Here is an 18837-nt window from a genome sequence, read left to right as displayed (position 1 = left end):
TCTGTGTCTTGGGGGATCTGTGGGGCTGTGTGGTGGAATGGGGTCTGTGTCTTGGGGGATCTGTAGGGCTGTGTGGTGGAATGGGGTCTGTGTCTTGGGGGATCTGTGGGGCTGTATGGTTGTATGGGGTCTGCTGGGGAGGTGGCTATGCTGGGAGGATTATGGGTTCTGTGATGCAGGGCCTGGGTGCTGGCTGTTGTGCTGTTTCCAGCTCCCCTCTCTGTGTGACAGGTGCTGGAGGAGAAGCCATCAGGGCTGCTGGTCGCCTCCCTGCAGGCCAAGGACCCAGACGAGGGTGAGAACGGGACCATCTTCTACTCACTAACAGGTAATGGGGGAAAGGGGGCCAGCGGTATGGCACCAGCACCTCCAGTCCCTTGCCTAGGGCTATGGTCCTGACCTCCCCACAAACATGCATGCACACTCCCAGCATTCCCCCAGCTTGCCCCACACCATGTCTAACTTGCTCTGACCCATGCAACAGCATCTCCTCTCCTCTCCACAGGGGCTTGGGCCGAGCGCTTCACACTGCACACAGCCACGGGGGAGCTGCGTACAGCCACTGTGCTGCGCCGAACTGACCGGGCCGAGTACATCTTCACTGTGACTGCCAGTGACCGGGGCATGGAGCCCCAGAGTACAGCAGCCACTGTCCGCATCCAGGTACATGCTCCCCCAAACCTGCCCCCCAGGGCTGTCATCTGCATCCATGTACATGGGCCCCCCAAACCCGCCTCCCCAGGGCTATTGTCCGCATCCAGGTACATGGGCCCCCCAAATCCGCCTCCCCAGGGCTGTCATCCGCATCCAGGTACAAGGACCCCCCAAACGCACCAATCCCATGACCATCATCTGCATCCAGGTACCTGGGCCCCCCAAACCCACCCCCCAGGGCTATCATCCACACCCAGGTACATGGCCCCCCCCAACTTCTGCCTCCTTCCCCATGCCCACCATCTGCATCCAAGCTCATGAGCCCTTCAAGTCCCACCTCTGACCCCACAGCCATCATCTGCATCTAGGTACAGGGACCTGTCACACTCTGGGGTACAAATCCAGACCAATGAGGGACTGTGTCACCACCTCCCCTGTAACCCTGGGCAGCTCACAAACTTTTGGTGTTGTAGTTCCCACACAAGCAGCCTCGCAGCATGCAGGTCACATCGCGATGAGTGTCTGTGTGCTAGACAGCCCTGGTTCAGCAGCTCTGGCTCCAGCAGACTGTCTACAGTCCTGCTGCTTCACGATAACTTCCACCAGCCTTGGTTACAATCAACAAGGTGACCCCAACACACTCCCAGCCCTGAATTTCCCCAAAGGTGTGTGCTCTGTAACATCCAGCCCTCTCCTGGGCAGTTGAGAGACATATGTGTTTATGGAGGGGATGGTATGATGGGATAGCCTAATTTTGGCAATTGATCTTTGATTATCAGCAGGTAAGTATGCCCAGTGGTCTGTGATGGGATGTTAGATGGGCTGGGATCTGAGTTACTGCAGAGAATTCTTTCCTAGGTGCTAGCTGGTGAGTCTTGCCCACATGCTCACGTTTAACTGATCGTTATATTTGGGGTTGGGAAGGAATTTTCCTCCAGGACAGATTGGCAGAGGCCCTGGAGGTTTTTCGCCTTCCTCTACAGCATGGGCACGGGTCACTTGCTGGAGGATTCTCTGCAGCTTGAGGCCTTCAAACCACAATTGGAGGACTTCAATAACTCAGACATAGGTTAGGAGTTTGTTACAGGAGTGGGTGGGTGAGATTCTGTGGCCTGCATTGTGCAGGAGGTCAGACTAGATGATCATAATGGTCCCTTCTGACCTTAAAGTCTATGAGTCTATATGGTTTGTTTGTTCTTCTACAGACACAGCATACATCACAACTTATTAACTTGACTGAGTGTAAATACACCTGCCCTTTAAACATGGCTCTGACTTGGGTTATGGTAAAAATGAAGTAAATATATTAACAAAATATACGTAGGATTAAGTCAGTTCAAGTATAAGGAATGAAGATAGAAGGAGTTACAAGTAAAACCAAAACAAAATACACTTCTAAAAATCCTAAATTTAATCTAGAAAGGTAAAATCTTTCTCTAAGCAGGTTTGTTCCCTGTATTCATTTCCCAGAGATTTCTGGCCCACCTTGGTTGAAGGACCCATCTTTCTCGGCTCATGAGAGCTCTGCTCCCTTGTGTCTGTCTTGTGATGGGTGCCTAAAATGGCTTTCTGGCCTTGTTTATATCTCCCAAAGTTTAATCACCTTTCTTCAGGAGGCAGGAAGCCCTCCTGTGTGTCCACCAGCAAGATGACCTCATGCTGTTCCTCCTTTCTTGTGGGCTTTCTCTCCCCGTCTGTGAATATGGCTTCCCATTGTTTTGATTCTACCCATGGTTAGACCATGTCTGCACTACAAAGTTATGCTGACTCAAGTTACGTTGGCATACCGCTGCGATTAGTACATCACTTTACGTGTGCATGCTTAGCTTCTTGTGTTGGCAGTGCACGTATTATTGCAGAGCGTGATGCACCATTGGTAGGTATCCCACTGTGCAACTTGCCACCATTCAATACATTGTCTTTTGGGAAGTTTTGGCAATGCATGAGGCCAAAATGACTTATGCTGGGTGACCAGGAATGTGAGGTCAACTTTCCATTTTGCAACTGACTCCATCCTGTAACATTATCTGTATACCATAATTTTTGCGCCTTTTTTCAAAATCCCACAGACTCATGTGGCCCTCCTCACTGACTGTCTGTCATCTCTGACAGAAGCATGGAGCTTGCACAGCTTTGTGCTGATGTCATGAGCATTGCAAGCACAGCGCGCATGATTCTGGAGTATTTGCAGAGCTTCAAGAAGAACTGAATGAGTAGGGAGGGAACATGACGATGTCTTGGAGGACAGATTGCCATGAGACATAGCGAGAACAAATTCCAGGTTGTTATTGGTGCTCACGGTGCAGCTGCAGATGGTGGAGTGCCACTTCTGAGCCTGAAAAAGAAGCATCATGGATGGGATCGCATCATAATGCAGGTTCTTCTTCAAGTGCTTGCAAATATCGATTCCAATTAGGGGTGTGCGCACTGCATGCATGATTATCGGAGAATTTTTATCCTAGCAACACCCGGTGGGTCGGCTGTGGAGCCCCCTGGAGTGGCGCCTTAATGGCACTGGATATATACCCCAGCTGACCCAGCGCCCCCTCAGTTCCTTCTTCATGCCCATGACGGTCGTTGGAACTGTGGAGCACAGCATAGCTTTCCTCCACTCTCCCTAGCTTTGCTTCCAGGTTTTAGATAGTTGTTATAGTTGTATAGTTAGTATAGTGCAGTAGTTGTTATAGTTATAGTGTTACGTTTGTAATTAGATTTAGCAGGTTGGAAGAGGTCCTCCCCCTTCCACTCTGCCTGCCGCCCGGGCTCACGCCCAAGGCTCCAAGTTTTAAACCATGTTCAACCCGCTTAAAGCCTGTGCCAACAGGAGACCCCCACGACTTTTGTTTGAAGTGTCTCGGGAAGTCTCACCAGGCCAACAACTGTAAGGCATTCAGACCTCGAACCAAAAAGGAGCGGGACTTCAGGCTCAAGCAGCTCCTTATGGACACAGCCCTTAGCCCGGATCTCCCATCGGCACGCCAAGTTCCGGCATCAAGCACATCAGTGCGCAGTGCCCTGGCGGCGGCTTCAGGTACTGCACCGTGGGTGAACTCAGATAGAGGCCTGTAGCACCGGACTTCTCCAGCATCGAGTCCAATGCAAGTGACTCAGCGCCGTTCCCTGTCTCCAGGCCAGAAGAGACAGTGCAAGTCGGAGGTGACTGTGTCTCAGCAACAGGCGCCGGCACCTCCTTTGCCAAGCTCGGAGTCACGTCTGGCACCAGAGCGACCGAGGGTATAAGTGCCAATATCGGCACCATTTATTCCGGCACCGAGGGAGGGGCTGTTGAGTCTGGCGCACACTGGCTCCCCACCCTGGATCATGGCTGAGCCCCGGCTTCCATTGATGCTGAGGTCTCTTGCTGTTGCGAATATCTCCATCTCCCTCATAGAGCCGGCACCAGCGCAGACTACAGCACCGCCTCTGACTCATGCATAACAGTCTAAGGGCAAGCCAACCCTAATATGTCCACCATCTCCTAGCGTGGAAATACAGCACCACTCCCGATCCCAGAGCAGGTCCCGATCCCGACGCCATTCGCAGTTCCCTCTCACGGTGCTGGTCGTACTTGTGGCTCTGGTCATACTTGCGGCACCGATCCACCTCACGGCATGGCTCCGGGCTGCGATACCATCCGGACTCCCGACGTCGCTCCTGGCACCAATATGAGCGCCAATTTCCTTCCCGGAGCTGATCCCGGCACCACTCCCACATGCGGTCCTCATCACGATCCAGATCTGGATCCCAGTACGGGCTCGGTCATCGATGTTGATCTCGATCCCGGTACTGCTCCCCAGCGCCTCGCCTGCACCGCTGTCCAGTGACCTGGTACTGGTCCACAACGTGCCCCGGAGAGTCAACGCAGACACACTCTGCACCACCTTGGCCCTTGCGCTCTTCCTCACGGTCATCGCAGTCTGAGGGGGCCTCGCTCTCAGCCTACCCTGTTCCAAGCCATGGCGAGGGTAATGTGGGTCAATGGCAAGACAAAGGCCAAGACCATAATCAGGAGCCTGCACAATGGTCCTTCTGGACCCTGTGGGCATACCACTAAGCCCAAGGGGTTCCGTGAGGGGCCTCCCGCTCAGCCCATTCAGAACCCTGGGTGCCAGAAGCCACCATAAGCCGTCCTCCTCTTTTGTCCCCTCCAAGGAGTACTGGTACCTTTATACTCGCCCTCAGCCGTGTTCACTAGTGGTGTCCTCAGTGAACGACAGGGAACTGCATGGTCACCAAGCGCCAATGCCCAAATCAAAAGATGCTAAGGCCAAGAGTGGGCTTCAGCCCATCCTAGCTCTGCGTGGTCTCAACAAATTCATGGTAAAATTGAAGTTCCACATGGTTTCACTAGAGACCATTAGTCCTTCCCTGGATCCTGGAGACTGGTACTCCGCCCTCGACATGAAGGACGCGTACTTCCACATAGCGATTTACCCAGCACATAGATGCTTCCTTCGCTTTGTGGTCAATCACAAACACTACCAATTGCTGTCCTTCCCTTCGGCCTGTCTATGGCTCCCAGGGTTTTCACCAAATGTATGGCGGTCGTGGAAGCCTACCTTGGTCGACAATGGATCCAAGTGTTTCCATATCTTGATGACTGGCTTATTTGGGGCCACACCAGGGACCAAGTACAATCCCACGTTGGACGCACCCTAAGCATGTTCTGCCAGCTGGGCCTCCTGCTCAACAATGAAAAGTTGACTCTGGAACCACCCCAGAGAATAGAGTTTATCAGGGCAGTCTTAGACTCCAGACTCGCCTGAGCCCTCCTACCGGACGAACGCTTTCAGTCAATGGCGAACATCATTCACAGCCTTCAGAACTTCCCAACTTCCACAGTAAAGACGTGCCTCAGCCTTCTGGGACACATGGCTTCATGCACTTACATAACCAGGCACGCCAGACTTTGGCTTCGCCAGCTTCAGGCCTGGTTATCAACAGTATATCGACCAGGTCGAGACAGCCTGAGCATAGTGGTCACTGTCCCAGAATCGGTTCTGACCTCCCTCCATTGGTGGTTAGACCCGATGTCGGTGTGCGAAGAGGTACCATTTCACACCCCACAACTCTCCTTGTACCTAGTAACAGACGCATTGTAGCCTGATTTGGGGTGTGTTAGTAATGTCGATTTCGTTTATCCACTTAATTATTTTTTTAATTAATTTTAATTAATAATCTTATTAATAATTGTTTTTATGGATATTGATTAGTATGGATTTCGGCTCACTAATTTGTTTGATCAGAAGATAAAATCTTCCTGAATCAGGCTTCACAGAGTTTATAAAAGGACCTTCGAGGGTATGACAGGAAGCTTGCACTGAAACAGATATAGTCATAAAGACTTATTAAAATCAATGACATAGTGAGCAAATGGTAAAACAGTTAGAATTACAGAGTTACAATTGTATTACTGTTATTCGAGATGCATATGATAATACAATATTATGTGCTACAAACTTTGGTTAATACTTGCACTCTGTTTTAATAACCTGGTGTTGGAAGATACGGGAACATGCCTGTGGCAGTTCCGTTTTCACACCTCTAGCAGAGGAAGCTAAATGCAGAGCTGTTAAAGCTGTTTACTCTTTAACTTAACTTAATAAGCCTTAAACTGAAATAAGGTGTAGGGAAACCAAGCTTGCCCTAGTCCCTTAAAACTTAAAGTTTGAAAAGAAATAAAGTATGGTCTATTAATAGTTAATAGCCGTCATAAATGGGTAGCATTGATATGTTGTTGAAGGTGGAGGCAAAATGAAGAGCAGACAGGAGTAGATTGGTGAGTAGATTGCCTCCCTAATGGCAGGATGCATCGCCTTTTTATAGGGCATTGGTCGGAAATCCTTCCTCTTATGCCGAAATTTCATCCTTCCCCCACAGAAATGTAAGGGTACACTTACCCCATAGGTTAGTATGTATGGATGACAGGTATGTACGCACTTGTGGTGTACTTGTTAATTCTGTGGGTACAAGTTTGTAAAAATCCCCTATGCCATTCTCCATTATCTGTTGGTTTAGGCGAAAGGTCTCTAGACATCTGTGTGGGTGTTTTGTCTGTTTTTACTTTTCTGGGTAAGGGTCCCAAAATGTGCTAACTTTGCCTTAGCTTAACATACAGGGTTTTAGCCTGTAGGTCTCTTGCAAATTACAGCCAAACTTATTTTTAATATAAATCTATAAGCCTATTACATCAAATACTCAAATTTATAAGAAAAGATATCTGTGCAAACAAGCAGATTAAACCTTAGGGCTACAAACTTCATCTCTGGGATGGGGTGCCCACCTTGGGCAACTCCAAACGCAGGGCCTTTGGACCACTTCAGAACTAACTCTGCACATCAATGTACGAGAGCTGATGGCAGTACGCATAGTGTGTCAGGCATTTCACGAGCATCTACATGGCAGTTGTGTGGCTGTCCTCACAGACAACATCCCGGCCATGTTCTACATCAACAAGCAAGGGAGAGCCCGGTCATTTCCCGTATGCCAGGAGGCCATTCACCTGTGTGAGTTCTGCATTGTCCACTCGATACGTCTGGTGGCGTCGTTTCTCCCAGGGGTCCAGAACATGCTGGCAGACCACCTTAGCAGGTCCTTCCAGCCTCACGAGTCGTCGATTCACCCAGACGTCATCCACTCCATCTTCCTGGGCTGGAGGTTTCCCCAGGTCGACCTATTCACCCCATGCAACAATCGGAAGTGCCAAGTGTTCTGTTCTCTACAGGGATGTTCTCCAGGATCTGTATTGACGCTTTCCTACTCCTGTGGAAAGACCAGCTGTTCTACACCTTCCCTCTATTCCTGCTAGTCCACAGGGTCCTGCTCAAGTTACGCAGGTACGAGGCACATATGATTCTGGTTGCCCCAGCATGGTCCAGGCAGCACTGGTATACCACGCTCCTAGTGTTACTGGTAGAACCTCTGATCACACTCCCACCGTGGCCGAACTTGATCTCGCAAGACCACGGGCACCTCTGTCATCCCAACCTGCAATCGCTCCACCTTACAGCGTGGATGCTGCATCGCTAACTCGGTTGGAGTTACTCTGCTCACAATCGGTGCAGCAAGTTCTGTTAGACAGCAGGAAACCCTCCACTTGGGCCATGAACCTAGCTAAATGGAGGCGATTGTCCTGTTGGTGCAAGCAGTGCGCCACGCCCCCTTTGCAGGCGTCGATGCCTCTCATCCCAGACTATCTGCTATCCCTAAAGCAGCAGGGCCTGGCGATATCATCTGTCAGGGTGCATCTGGCAGCCATCTCAGCTTTCCATCCAGGAGAACATGCTTCCTCTCTCTTCTCCAACCCAATGGTTGTTAGATTTCTGAAGGGTTTAGATCAACTCTACCCATAAGTGTGACAACCGGTTCCGGCATGGGACCTTAACCTGGTCCTTTCCAGGCTCACGGGTCCCATTCGAGCTGATGGCCACCTGCACACTTCTCTATCTATCTTGGAAGACAGCCTTCCTTGTAGCCATCACTTCAGCGAGACGTGTATATGAGATCAGAGCCCTGACGTCGGAGCTACCATATACAGTTTTACACAAAGACAAGGTGCAGCTTTGTCCCCACCCTGCCTTTCTCCCCAAGGTGGTATCAGCTTTTCATGTGAACCAGGACATTTTCTTCCCGGTCTTTTATCCGAAGCTGCACGCTACACGGCAGGATCAACGTATGCACTCCTTTGACGTTCGTAGGGCACTCACCCTCGAGATCAAGCGTATGAAGCTGTTCAGGAAAATGACCCAACTTTTCATTGCAGTGGCAACTGGATGAAAGGCCTACCGGTCTCCTCGCAATGCATCTCCTCGTGGATCATGGCCTATATCTGTGCTTGCTAGAACTTGGCCGGTGTCGCGACCCAGCACCTCACTGCCCACTCCAGGAGGGCTCAAGCCTCATCGGCCACTTTCCTGGCCCAGGTTCCAATACAGGAGATCTGTAGGGCTTGGTCATCGGTACATACCTTTGCTGCTCACTATGCGTTAGTTCAGCAGTCTAGAGACGATGCCGCACTTGGTTCAGTGGTTCTGCACTCAGCGATGTCTCACTCTGACCCCACCGCCTAGGTAAGGCTTGGGAGTCACCTAACTGGAACTGGTATAAGCAAGCACTCGAAGAAGAAAAGACAGTTACTCACCTATGTAACTGTTGTTCTTCGAGATGTAAAAGCAGCAAAGGGTCCCCGAGATAGGACAGATTTTTCTTCTGGGCTGAGTGTGTAGTTGGATAGATTGACAATATTGCTGGGTGGGTTAGGGGTACCACGGTTGTGGCCCCATGTGGCAGGTAGGAGTTTAGACAGCCTTTAGTCCATTTGGTATGATGTCCATCCGTTTGCATTTGGAAAGGAAGATGATATCTGTCTGTATTTGTGAATCCTGTGGCACTTTATACACTAACAGACGTTTTGGAGCATGAGCTTTCGTGGGTGAATACCCACTTCGTCAGATGCATGTAGTGGAAATTTCTAGGGGCAGGTGTATGTATATGCAAGCAAGCTAGAGATCAAGTTTCTTCTTGAGGTTGATGGATTTCCACTCAATACAGCTAAATGCAGTGCCTTGCATGGTGTCAAGTATCAGAGGGGTAGCCGTGTTAGTCTGGATCTGTAAAAGTTCTGCAGCCATTGCTTATCGTCCCAAAAAGACAATTACTCACCTTTGTAACTGTTGTTCTTCTTCGAGTGGTTGCTCATATGCATTCCATTTAGGTGTGTGCGCACCGCGTGCACAGCCGTCGGAGAAACTTTTTACCCTAGCAACACTCGGCGGGTCGGCTGGGCGCCCTCTGGAGTGGCGCCACCACGGCGCCGCTATAGCCCAAGCGCAACCGACCACACCTTCAGTTCCTCTTTACCCCCGTTGTCGCGTTGAAACAGTGAGTGCATGCCGACCTCCACATCTTCCCTAGCTACTCGCTTATCGCTGTCTTTGTTCGTTAATCGTTCCGATTTACATAGTTAATAGTTAGAGTTAAGTAATAGTTTTGTTGTGTAGTGTATTAATTGTTATTAATGTCGCGGGTCGGGATCTTCTCGCTACCCTCGCGCGCGGTACGGAGCCATGCCTGGCGCCCGGATTTAAGCAATTGTTTGGCGTCTGTAATGCGGCCGATGCCGAGTGCAGGAATCCCAGCTCCTCCTGAAATGCCTGGTGGGAGTCGCACTTAACGTCTAAGTGCCCCATCTGTAAGGCATTCAAGCCGCGTACCCAAAAGGAGCGGAACTTTAGACTCAGACAGCTCCTCATGGAGGCGGCGTTGACACCGGCACCGAGTACGAGCCAGCAAGTGGATGAGACGGCTCCCCCGGCACCGTCCACGTCCGGTACCGGTAAGGCTCCTCGGCACCGGCAGCATGCGATGCCGAAGGCAACTCTGCGCCACTCCCTCTCTCCGAGGTCGATGTCGGCCAAGCCTCGGGCAGACCCTTCTGCAGCCGCCCCGAAGGCTAAGACTGTGCCTGAGGCAGACCGCCCGGCACCGTCCCCGGTTGCGGCGCCGTCAGATCTGGCCCCGTTGACTCCAGCCCCGCGCGGGCCGTCGAGTCCGGCGCCGAAAAGCGCACCGGCCGCGGTCGAGCTGGCGTTGCCTTCTACACCGGAGACATTTTCGGCGGCGCGAGACCTGATTGCTATCACGGAGCTGGCACCTCCTGTACCTCCGGTACCGCCCGTCCGTTTGACCCTCTCCAAGGGCAAGCCGCCTTTTTCTCGGCCGCCCTCTGCCACTGCTCCGGTCAACCACTCCAGATCTCGGTCTCCTCGCCGCTCCTCTTCATGGCACCGCTCCCAATTGCGGCACCGTTCACCATGGCACCGCTCCCAATCGCGGCACCGCTCTGAACCACAGCACCGTTCTCCGCGGCACCGCTCTGGATCGCGGCACCGTTCCCAGCGGCACCGCTCCCTATCGCGGCACCGCTCCCCGCGGCACCGCTCTGAGTCACGGCACCACTCCCAATCGCGGCACCGCTCTTCACGGCACCGCTCCCGCTCGCCTCGGCACCGGCGCCAGTCTGCAACCCGCTCCCTGTCCCGCTATTCGCGGCACCGGTCGAGCTCCCGGCACCGACACGCAGGCCGATCCTCCCGGAGCAGATCTCGCCGTCGAGGCTCGAGGTCCCGGTCGACCTCCCGGCACCAAGCCGGGCGGAGGTCTCGGTCTGGCTCCAGGTACCGCCACCGGCTGGTCCCCAAGACTCCGGTCTGGCCAGGTCCATTGGCACGTCAGTGCCCACCTTCGCGCCCCTCCGTGGCCGTCCGGTCAAGAGTCTGCTTCCTCCAGGGCAGGTAGCAGCTATAGCCGGGACCGAGACGCTGACTTCCCCGTGGGACTCTTCCAGGACAGTCGCTCCCACGATCCCGCGCAGCAGCAATGGGCCATGTGGACACCCTGGGCTTACCATCAGGCCCAGGGTGCTCCCCTGGTTCCGGCCCCTGCACCTGCTCCACAACGTCGGGCACCAGAGGCTACCATATCCCGTCCTCCTCCGGAAGACACGGAGGACCATACCATCCATCCTCTGCACTCCCCGGAGTCTTTACTGCAGGACCCACAGGGGACGAGCCCTGCCCAAGACCCTCTTGTCCCGGGCGTATCCTCCTCCTCTTCACCCGATGAGGCCGTGGCGGGCTCCTCTTCCTCAGGGCCCCGCCGATCGACTTGCGAGCCCACCAGGAGCTCCTTCGCCGGGTGGCCCTTAACATAGACCTCCCGGTGGAGGAAGTGGCGGAGGTTGACGATCCGGTAGTCACTATTCTGGCTGCCGATGCCCCGACGCGCATAGCCCTCCCATTCATAAAAACTATACGAGCCACTACTGATACCTTGTGGCAGTCTCCAGCATCCATCCCACCGACAGCAAAAGGTGTGGAGCGGAGATATATGGTGCCCTCCAAGGGTTATGAACACCTATATGTGCACCCACCCCCTCCTCGTTAGTTGTCCAATCAGTTAACGAGAGGGAGCGCCATGGCCAGCAGGCGCCGGCACCAAAATCTAAAGAGGCTCGGCGCATGGACCTTCTAGGCCGTAAAGTGTATTCAGCAGGCGCCTTACAGCTCCGAGTCGCCAATCAGCAGGCCCTCTTAGGCCGATACGGCTTTAACACCTGGTCGGAGGTTAGCCGCTTTACAGAGTTGCTGCCCCGGACTCACGCCAGGAGTTCGCAGCCTTTGTGGAGAAGGCAAGAAGATCGGCAGGACCTCCCTCCAAGCTGCGCTGGACGCGGCCGACTCGGCTGCTAGGACTGTAGCCTCCGGAATTACGCTGAGACGGATTTCCTGGCTCCAGGCCTCCACCTTACCCCCAGTACTGCAGACCACATTGCAGGACTTACCCTTTGAGGGCCGGGTTTGTTTTCCGATAAGACAGACCCTCACCTTCAAAGCCTGAAAGACGGCAAGGTCACCTTAAAGTCGCTCGGGATGCACACCCCGTGGCTCAACGGAGACCCTTTAGGCCCCAAGCCCGCCGCCCGTACTTCCCGCCTCGAAACAGGCAGGACTTCACCAGGAGGCGAGGTCGGAGGGCGAAGACGCCAGTCTGGCCCCAGGCGGCCCAGTCTCAAGGCCCCACTAAAACCACATCAGGGGCCAAGAGCAGCTTTTGAAGGTACGCCCGGGGACGGCGTACCAGACTCTCTTCAGGATCCTTTTCCTCCTTTTCCAACCGCCTTTCCCACTTCCTTCCGGCGTGGTCGCAGATTACTTCCGATCAGTCAGTGGTGCTGCGCAGTGAAGCACGATACCACCTCCAGTTTGTGCTTTCATCCGCTTTCCACCCCCTTCCCGGTCCTTCTCAGGACCCCTCTCACCGGTACATGTCCTCATGGCACGAGGTACCAAGTCTTCCCACTGACGAGCATAGAGGAAGTTCGCTGCCGAAAGGGAAGGTTATTACTCCGCATTTCATTCCAAATCAAGGGAGGCCTCGACATTCGGATCTCGGGGACTCACATGGCTACGAAGTTGAAGTCGCATGGTTCCTGGACATCTAAATCGTCCTGGATCGTGGGGACTGGTACGCCGCTTCCCAGACATTGAAGAGCGTACTTCCACATAGCCATTTTCCGCGCACACAGTGAAACCTCGGTTCACGGTCAGAGCACCATTAGTTTCTGTCTCCTTTGCCTGTATACTGCCCGAGGCTCCAAAATTGCGATTGGCGTCTCGCGCGCACCTGCGCAAACAGCAGAATGCATGGTTCATACCTGGATGACTGGCTCATAAGGTGTCGCACGCCCAAGTCCATCACAGTTCGTAACCAGACTCTTTGTCTGCTTGGGGGATCCTCCTCAATGCGGAGAATCCACTCTCAATTGACGCAGACGGACTTATAGGAGCGACAACTGACTCCTTTGCAGAGGCCACTTGCCTCAAGCGCGCTCCTCGCTCACTTCCTCTCCAGCTCTTGCAAGCACTCGTCTGACTCAGCTCGACTGCTCGCCCTTCGCTGACGGCATATGGCGCATGCCCAGTCACAATAGCCAGGCTGCGCTCGACGACTAATGGACTTTCAGACGTGCGCTTCACTCGATCTCCGTCCGAGCAGGGACTACCAGGACGTGCTTCTTACGATACCTCCCGCCTCTCCGCTCCTCGACTGGGCTGACCCGTCTCAGTCTAGCGAGGGAATGCACTTCACTCCACAGCACACAGCAACCTTAACCACGGCATGCTCATCCCTCGGTCTTGGGACCACCTAGGTCGCTTATAGGACCCAGGGCCGTGTCTGCCGACGGCCTCACCCTTCATCAACATAGGTGGTCTACGGCCGCGTCTGCCCTTCAGAACGTTCAGCACACTTCGCGGCGTTGTGTGTCGGTATGTACCGGACAACAAGCATTACTACCTCACAGGCAGGGGACTCGCTCGTCTCCCCTGTGCAAGAGACATTTCAAACATGGATTTGATAGCCCTCGGGTGACTAGAGCATCCTTCTGCCGGGTGCAACCTGGCGGACAGTCCTAGCGGTCCTTCCTCTGCCACGATGTGTCGATCAATCGACTCATTTACCATTTTCCAGGTGGCTTTCCCCTCGTAGACTCTCGCGTCCTCGAACAGGAAGCCAGGATTGCTCATATCAGGCTCCCCCTGGTCGATAACGGACCTTTTCTCCTGCCTTGGAGCACCGCTATGTATGCCTTCCCGTTCCTCGTACACAGGTCTTCCAGTTCGCAGAGACAAGACCTCATTAATAGGCCGGCGTGGCCCAGCAAGCTGTACATCACTCTGATCTCAGTAGGCTCAATTCCCCTCCCTGATCTCCGCCTCATCACACAGGACACAGAGGAACTTCGTCATTGGATTGCGATCCTCCACTTCAGCGTGGTCTGCATGCTGAATACTGAGAATACGCTGCTCCGCTGGTGCAGCGCATTTCTTCCATAGCAAAAACTGCCACCCGAGAACGTATGTCAATTGGCGGCGCTTCAGGCCTGGTCATCCCACAAATTTCCCCTTACAGGCGTCAATCCCGACATCCTAACTACCTTGCACCTAATCAGAGCCGAACTCTCTCTAAGGGCCCTGGCATATATATCACCTTCATCCGGAACGGTGTCCCGTGTCCTCACCGGTAGCTGCTTTATGAAGGTCGACCGTACTTATCCCACTGTCACCCACCCCTCCTGGACCTCACAACTTGTTTGAACAGACTTATGTCCGCTTCGAACCACGGCAACTTGCCCGCTTCCTACCTACCGTGGAAGACGAGTCTCTGGGCAATACCTCAGCGTGCGGGTTTTGGAATCAGCCCACATGCTCGACCCGAACGTTCATAAGACAAAGTGAACTGCGACCTCACCTGCATTCCTCCCTAAGTGTGTCGCCTACCACGCTGCCAGGACATCTTTCTCCGGTTTCTTCCGCCAGCATGCTTTCTGAAGAGCAGCACTACACATTGATGTGCGCAGAGCGTGGCTTTCTATGTGGAAAGACCAAGCCCCTTCGCGGTCTCCGCAGCTCTTTGTCGCGGTTTCAGAGCGATGAAAGGTCTGCCATCTCCTCCAGAGGATTTCCTCGGCTCAGGCTGTATCGCATGCTACGAGCAAGCTCAGTTCCCTGGCACCTACGGCGCATTTCAGAGGCTCAAGTGTCTCTCTTCAGCAGCCTACTTGGCGATGCCATCCAGAGTTTGCCGTGCGCGACCGGTCGTCGCCAACTTTACACGCACTATGCTTGTCCAGCATCTCAGCGATGCGACCTTTGGGGCGCTGTACCCAGACTGCCGTATCTCACCACCTCCCCTAGGTAAGGTTGGTTCACCTAAATGGCATATGAGCAACACTCGAAAAGAAAGACAAGGTTATTACCTCGTAACTGTGGTTCTCGAGATGTTGCTCATATCATTCCACACCCTCCTTCCTGTCGGATTGCGTCAAGAAGGACTAGAGGTTGATGGTCGCTGGTATTATGCGGCCGTGGGGCACCATGGGCGCCAGTCGACCCGCGAGTGTTGCTAGGGAAAAAGTTTCTCCGACGGTGCACGCGGCCGCACACACTAATAGGAGAGCACTCCCATCTCGAAAACAAAATTACAAGTAAGTAACTGTCTCTCTCGAGAGGTTTGCTATCGTCCAAACACTCCTCTTCCCGTAGGTACACAAAGGACTGAGGGGCCTGTGTCAGCTTGGTAAATATCCACCCATAAGCGCCACAGACCAGAGGCTCACACTGCCACTGGGGGCTAGGAGAAAATCGACGATCGTCACACAGCGTGCGCACACTAATTGGAATGGATAGATCACATCTCAAAAGACAACATTCAAAGTGATAACTATTTTGGCGATAAGCATCGTGCAAACTTCTGGATGCTTCAAGCCACATTCTGGACGTGGCTGAGCTGCCCAGCCTCCAATCCTCAACTCCACTCAACTTCTTCATCGCAAACTCAAATTTGCAATGTCATATTGGCAGCATGATCATCTTTAACAGGCGATGATTAGAGTAAAAGGCTTCTCAGTAGTAGTAACAAGAGAAAATCAAGGAAGTGCCTCTAGAATGAAAAACCTACTGAACAGAGAAGTGGAAAAGCCAATTCAATGCTTTTTTGCCCGTCTTCACAAACAAGCAGTAGCCAGACTGCTGCACGCAGCACATGAGAGAAGTAGACCAGCCCTCGTGGAAAAAAGTTGTAACTATTAGAACAACTGATGCACAATCCATGGGCGGAGCGCATCCAAGGTGCTAAAGGATGATTTGCAGATCCATTGGCCATATCTGAAACATGGAACGAGGAAGGTCCCAGAATGGAAAAGTATTAGTCCCATCGTTAAAATAAGGAAGAGAGGATCCAAGAACTACAGGCCAGTCAGCCTTACTCATCCCTGGAAATAATGGAGCAGGTCCTCAGAATCAATTCTGAAGCACTCAAAGGAGAGGAAATTGTCAGGAACATCAGCTGGATTCACCAGAGTCATACTACTAACTAAGTTGCATTCTGAGAATAATGTCTGATGGGAAGCAGGATTTATCCTGTTAAGAAGCTTTTGATAGGTTCACAGTATTTTGACAGATAGAGAGTATGGCTGAATGACTGAGTAAGGTGTTAGAAAGCTGGCTAGATCATCGGCTCAATGGTAGTGATACGCTCCATGCTATTGGCAGCCAGTTCAAGTGGATGCCCAAGGGTATCCTGGGGCCGGTTTTTCATTATTCATTATGATCTGGAGATGGGTGGACTGCACTCTCAGCAAGTTTGCAGATGACACTAAAACTGGGAATGTGGTAGATAGGCTGGAGGTAAGATAGGATACAGACAGGACCTAGACAAATTAGAGGATGGCCAAAAGAACCTGATGAGGTCAACAGACAAATCAGATCCTGCACTTGATGGAAGAACCCATTTACTGTTACAGACTAGGGACCAAATGGCTAGGCAGCAGTCTGCAGAAAGCCTAGGGGTTACAGTGGACAAGAAGCGGCGATAGAGTCCAACAGTGTGCCCTTTTGCCAAAGAACTAATAGACATTTGGCTGATAAGTAGGGCATGCCAGCAGATTGAGGATTGATCATTCTCCTCTATTCGACATTGGTAAGCGCATTGGATAGTGTGTAAGTTTTGGGACCCACTAAAGAAGATGTGAAAAATTGAAAATCCAGCAAGCAACAAAAAAGATTAGGGGTGGTGCCCATGACTTATGAGAGAGCTGAGGAACTGGGATTGTTCTTCTGCAGAAGAGAAGAAGAGGGGATTTGATAGTGCTTAACTCTGAAAGGGTTCAAAAGATGGATCTAGACTGCTTCAGTGGTACCTATGACAGAACAAGATAATGGTCTAAGTTGCAGTGTGAGGTTTAGTGGATATTAGAAAAACTTTTCACTCAAGGGTAATATGGAAAGTTCATATGGAGGGTGATCTCTTCTTAGAAGTCTTAAGGTCACTTACAATAGTCCCTGGTGAATGATTTAGTTGGGAATTGGTCCTGCTTTGAGCAGGGGTTTGGACTAGATGACCTCCTGAGATCCCTTCCAACCTTGATATTCTATGATTCTATGATATGAAGGACACTTACTTTCACATTGATATTCACCCTGCCCACAGATGATTTCTCAGATTTACGGTGGGGTCTAACTGTTTTCAATACAGAGTGCTACTTTTCAGGATAACACTGCCCCCAGGGTCTTTACCAAGGTATTTTTAATGGTAGTAACTCATGTCAGACATCATGGCTTCCTTGTCTCTCCATACCTCAATGACTGTCTTCTTGCCACCAAATCCCACCAGAAGCCTACACGTCAACTTCTATGGTGCTTCACCTCCTCTCTCAACTGGGAGTCAGCATCAACATTGAAAAATCTGTTCTTACTCCCATGTGATCTTTGGACTTCATCGGAGCAACCTTGAATTCTATCTCCACTAGAGTGTACCTGCCCATAGACAGGTTCCACAGCATGAACGAAATCAAAGCTCACTTCGGGTAATGGTCAAAACATGTCTGTCCTTGATCAACTACACGACCTTGCGCACTTACATCACTGCATTTGCAAGATTCTATCTTTCTTGCTTTCAAACATGGCTACAGTCAGTCTACGCCTCAAGCCATCACTCCATGAACTTTACACTGACATTTCCAACCAAGATACTGCCCTTCTTCCTTTGATGGACTAATTCTCATCACGTATCCATGGGGTCCCTTTTGTCCCTTCTTCTCCAGACAAAACCATAATTACGAATGCATCCCTACTAGTTTGGGGATCCCACAGGGACAACCACACAGCACAGGGAGTATGAACTCCTCTAGAGTCCAGAATGTACATCAATAACCTGCAAGCACAGGCAGTAAGGCAGGTGTGCAAATTATTTCTTCCACTCAGTTGCTCTCACCATGTCCTGATACTGTCAGACAACACTAGGACTATTTTCTACATCAACAAGTGGGGGGAGTGAGATCCATCTGCCTGTGTGCAGAAACAGTCAGTCTCTGGTACTGGGCTATCAGAAGTCAGATCACCCTGTCCACAGCCTCAGCAGACACTTCACAATTGATCACAAGTGGGAAATTCATGACACGGTGCTGCTTGACATTTTCACTCTATGAGGAACCCCAACCAGAGATCTATTTGTCTCCCGCCACATATTGCTCCAGAGGAACCCTAGACTACTGCTCCCAGAGCGATGCATTCCACCTTACTTAGTCAGACCAGTTCAACTATGTCTTGGCTCCACTACCACTCCTACCACAAGTGCTACGTAAGCTCTGACAGGACAGGGTGAAGGTCATCCTGATTGCCCTTTTCTGGCCCAGATAGTTCTGGTTCCCCAACCTCCCATGCATGTCATCTTGCCCACCGATTTCCCTCCTGACATTCCCTGATCTCCTGGCACAGTGCAACGGCAAGATCAAACCCCCCAATCCGTGACCGCTCCACCTCAGGGCGTGGTATTTGGATGGGCATAATCCCTAGAATGTGCCTGCTCCTCAGCGCTCCAAGACATCTCTCCAATAGCAGAAAGGATTCTGTTAGAAAATGTTACCTAGCTAAATGGAAACGCTTCTCATCCTGGACACAGCAAAGAGATGTTCTACCACAAGTTGCAGCTCTTCCCCTTGTCACGGAGTCTGGGGGAGTCCGGCCCTGCACCCCTCTTCCTGGACCCCACAGTGACTTTTAGCCAGCCAGTAAAACAGGAGGTTTATTGGACAACAGGAACACAGGTTACAGCAGAGCTTGCAGG

General features: G+C 52.0%; 1 protein-coding gene across 1 annotated transcript in view; it reads left to right on the top strand.

Annotated features, from left to right (window-relative positions):
* DCHS1 (dachsous cadherin-related 1) overlaps positions 1-18837 on the top strand; it is a 136776-nt gene that overhangs the window by 51434 nt on the left and 66505 nt on the right. Inside the window, exons 8-9 of the mRNA XM_075061880.1 lie at positions 232-328; positions 506-663. Of these exons, the coding sequence (XP_074917981.1) occupies positions 232-328; positions 506-663 (255 nt within the window). The remainder of the gene's footprint in view (positions 1-231; positions 329-505; positions 664-18837) is intronic.

The sequence above is a fragment of the Chelonoidis abingdonii genome, chromosome 1 (assembly GCF_003597395.2).
Source record: "Chelonoidis abingdonii isolate Lonesome George chromosome 1, CheloAbing_2.0, whole genome shotgun sequence".
NCBI classification, from domain to species: Eukaryota; Metazoa; Chordata; order Testudines; family Testudinidae; genus Chelonoidis; species Chelonoidis abingdonii.
This window is presented reverse-complemented; position numbering and strand designations above follow the sequence as displayed.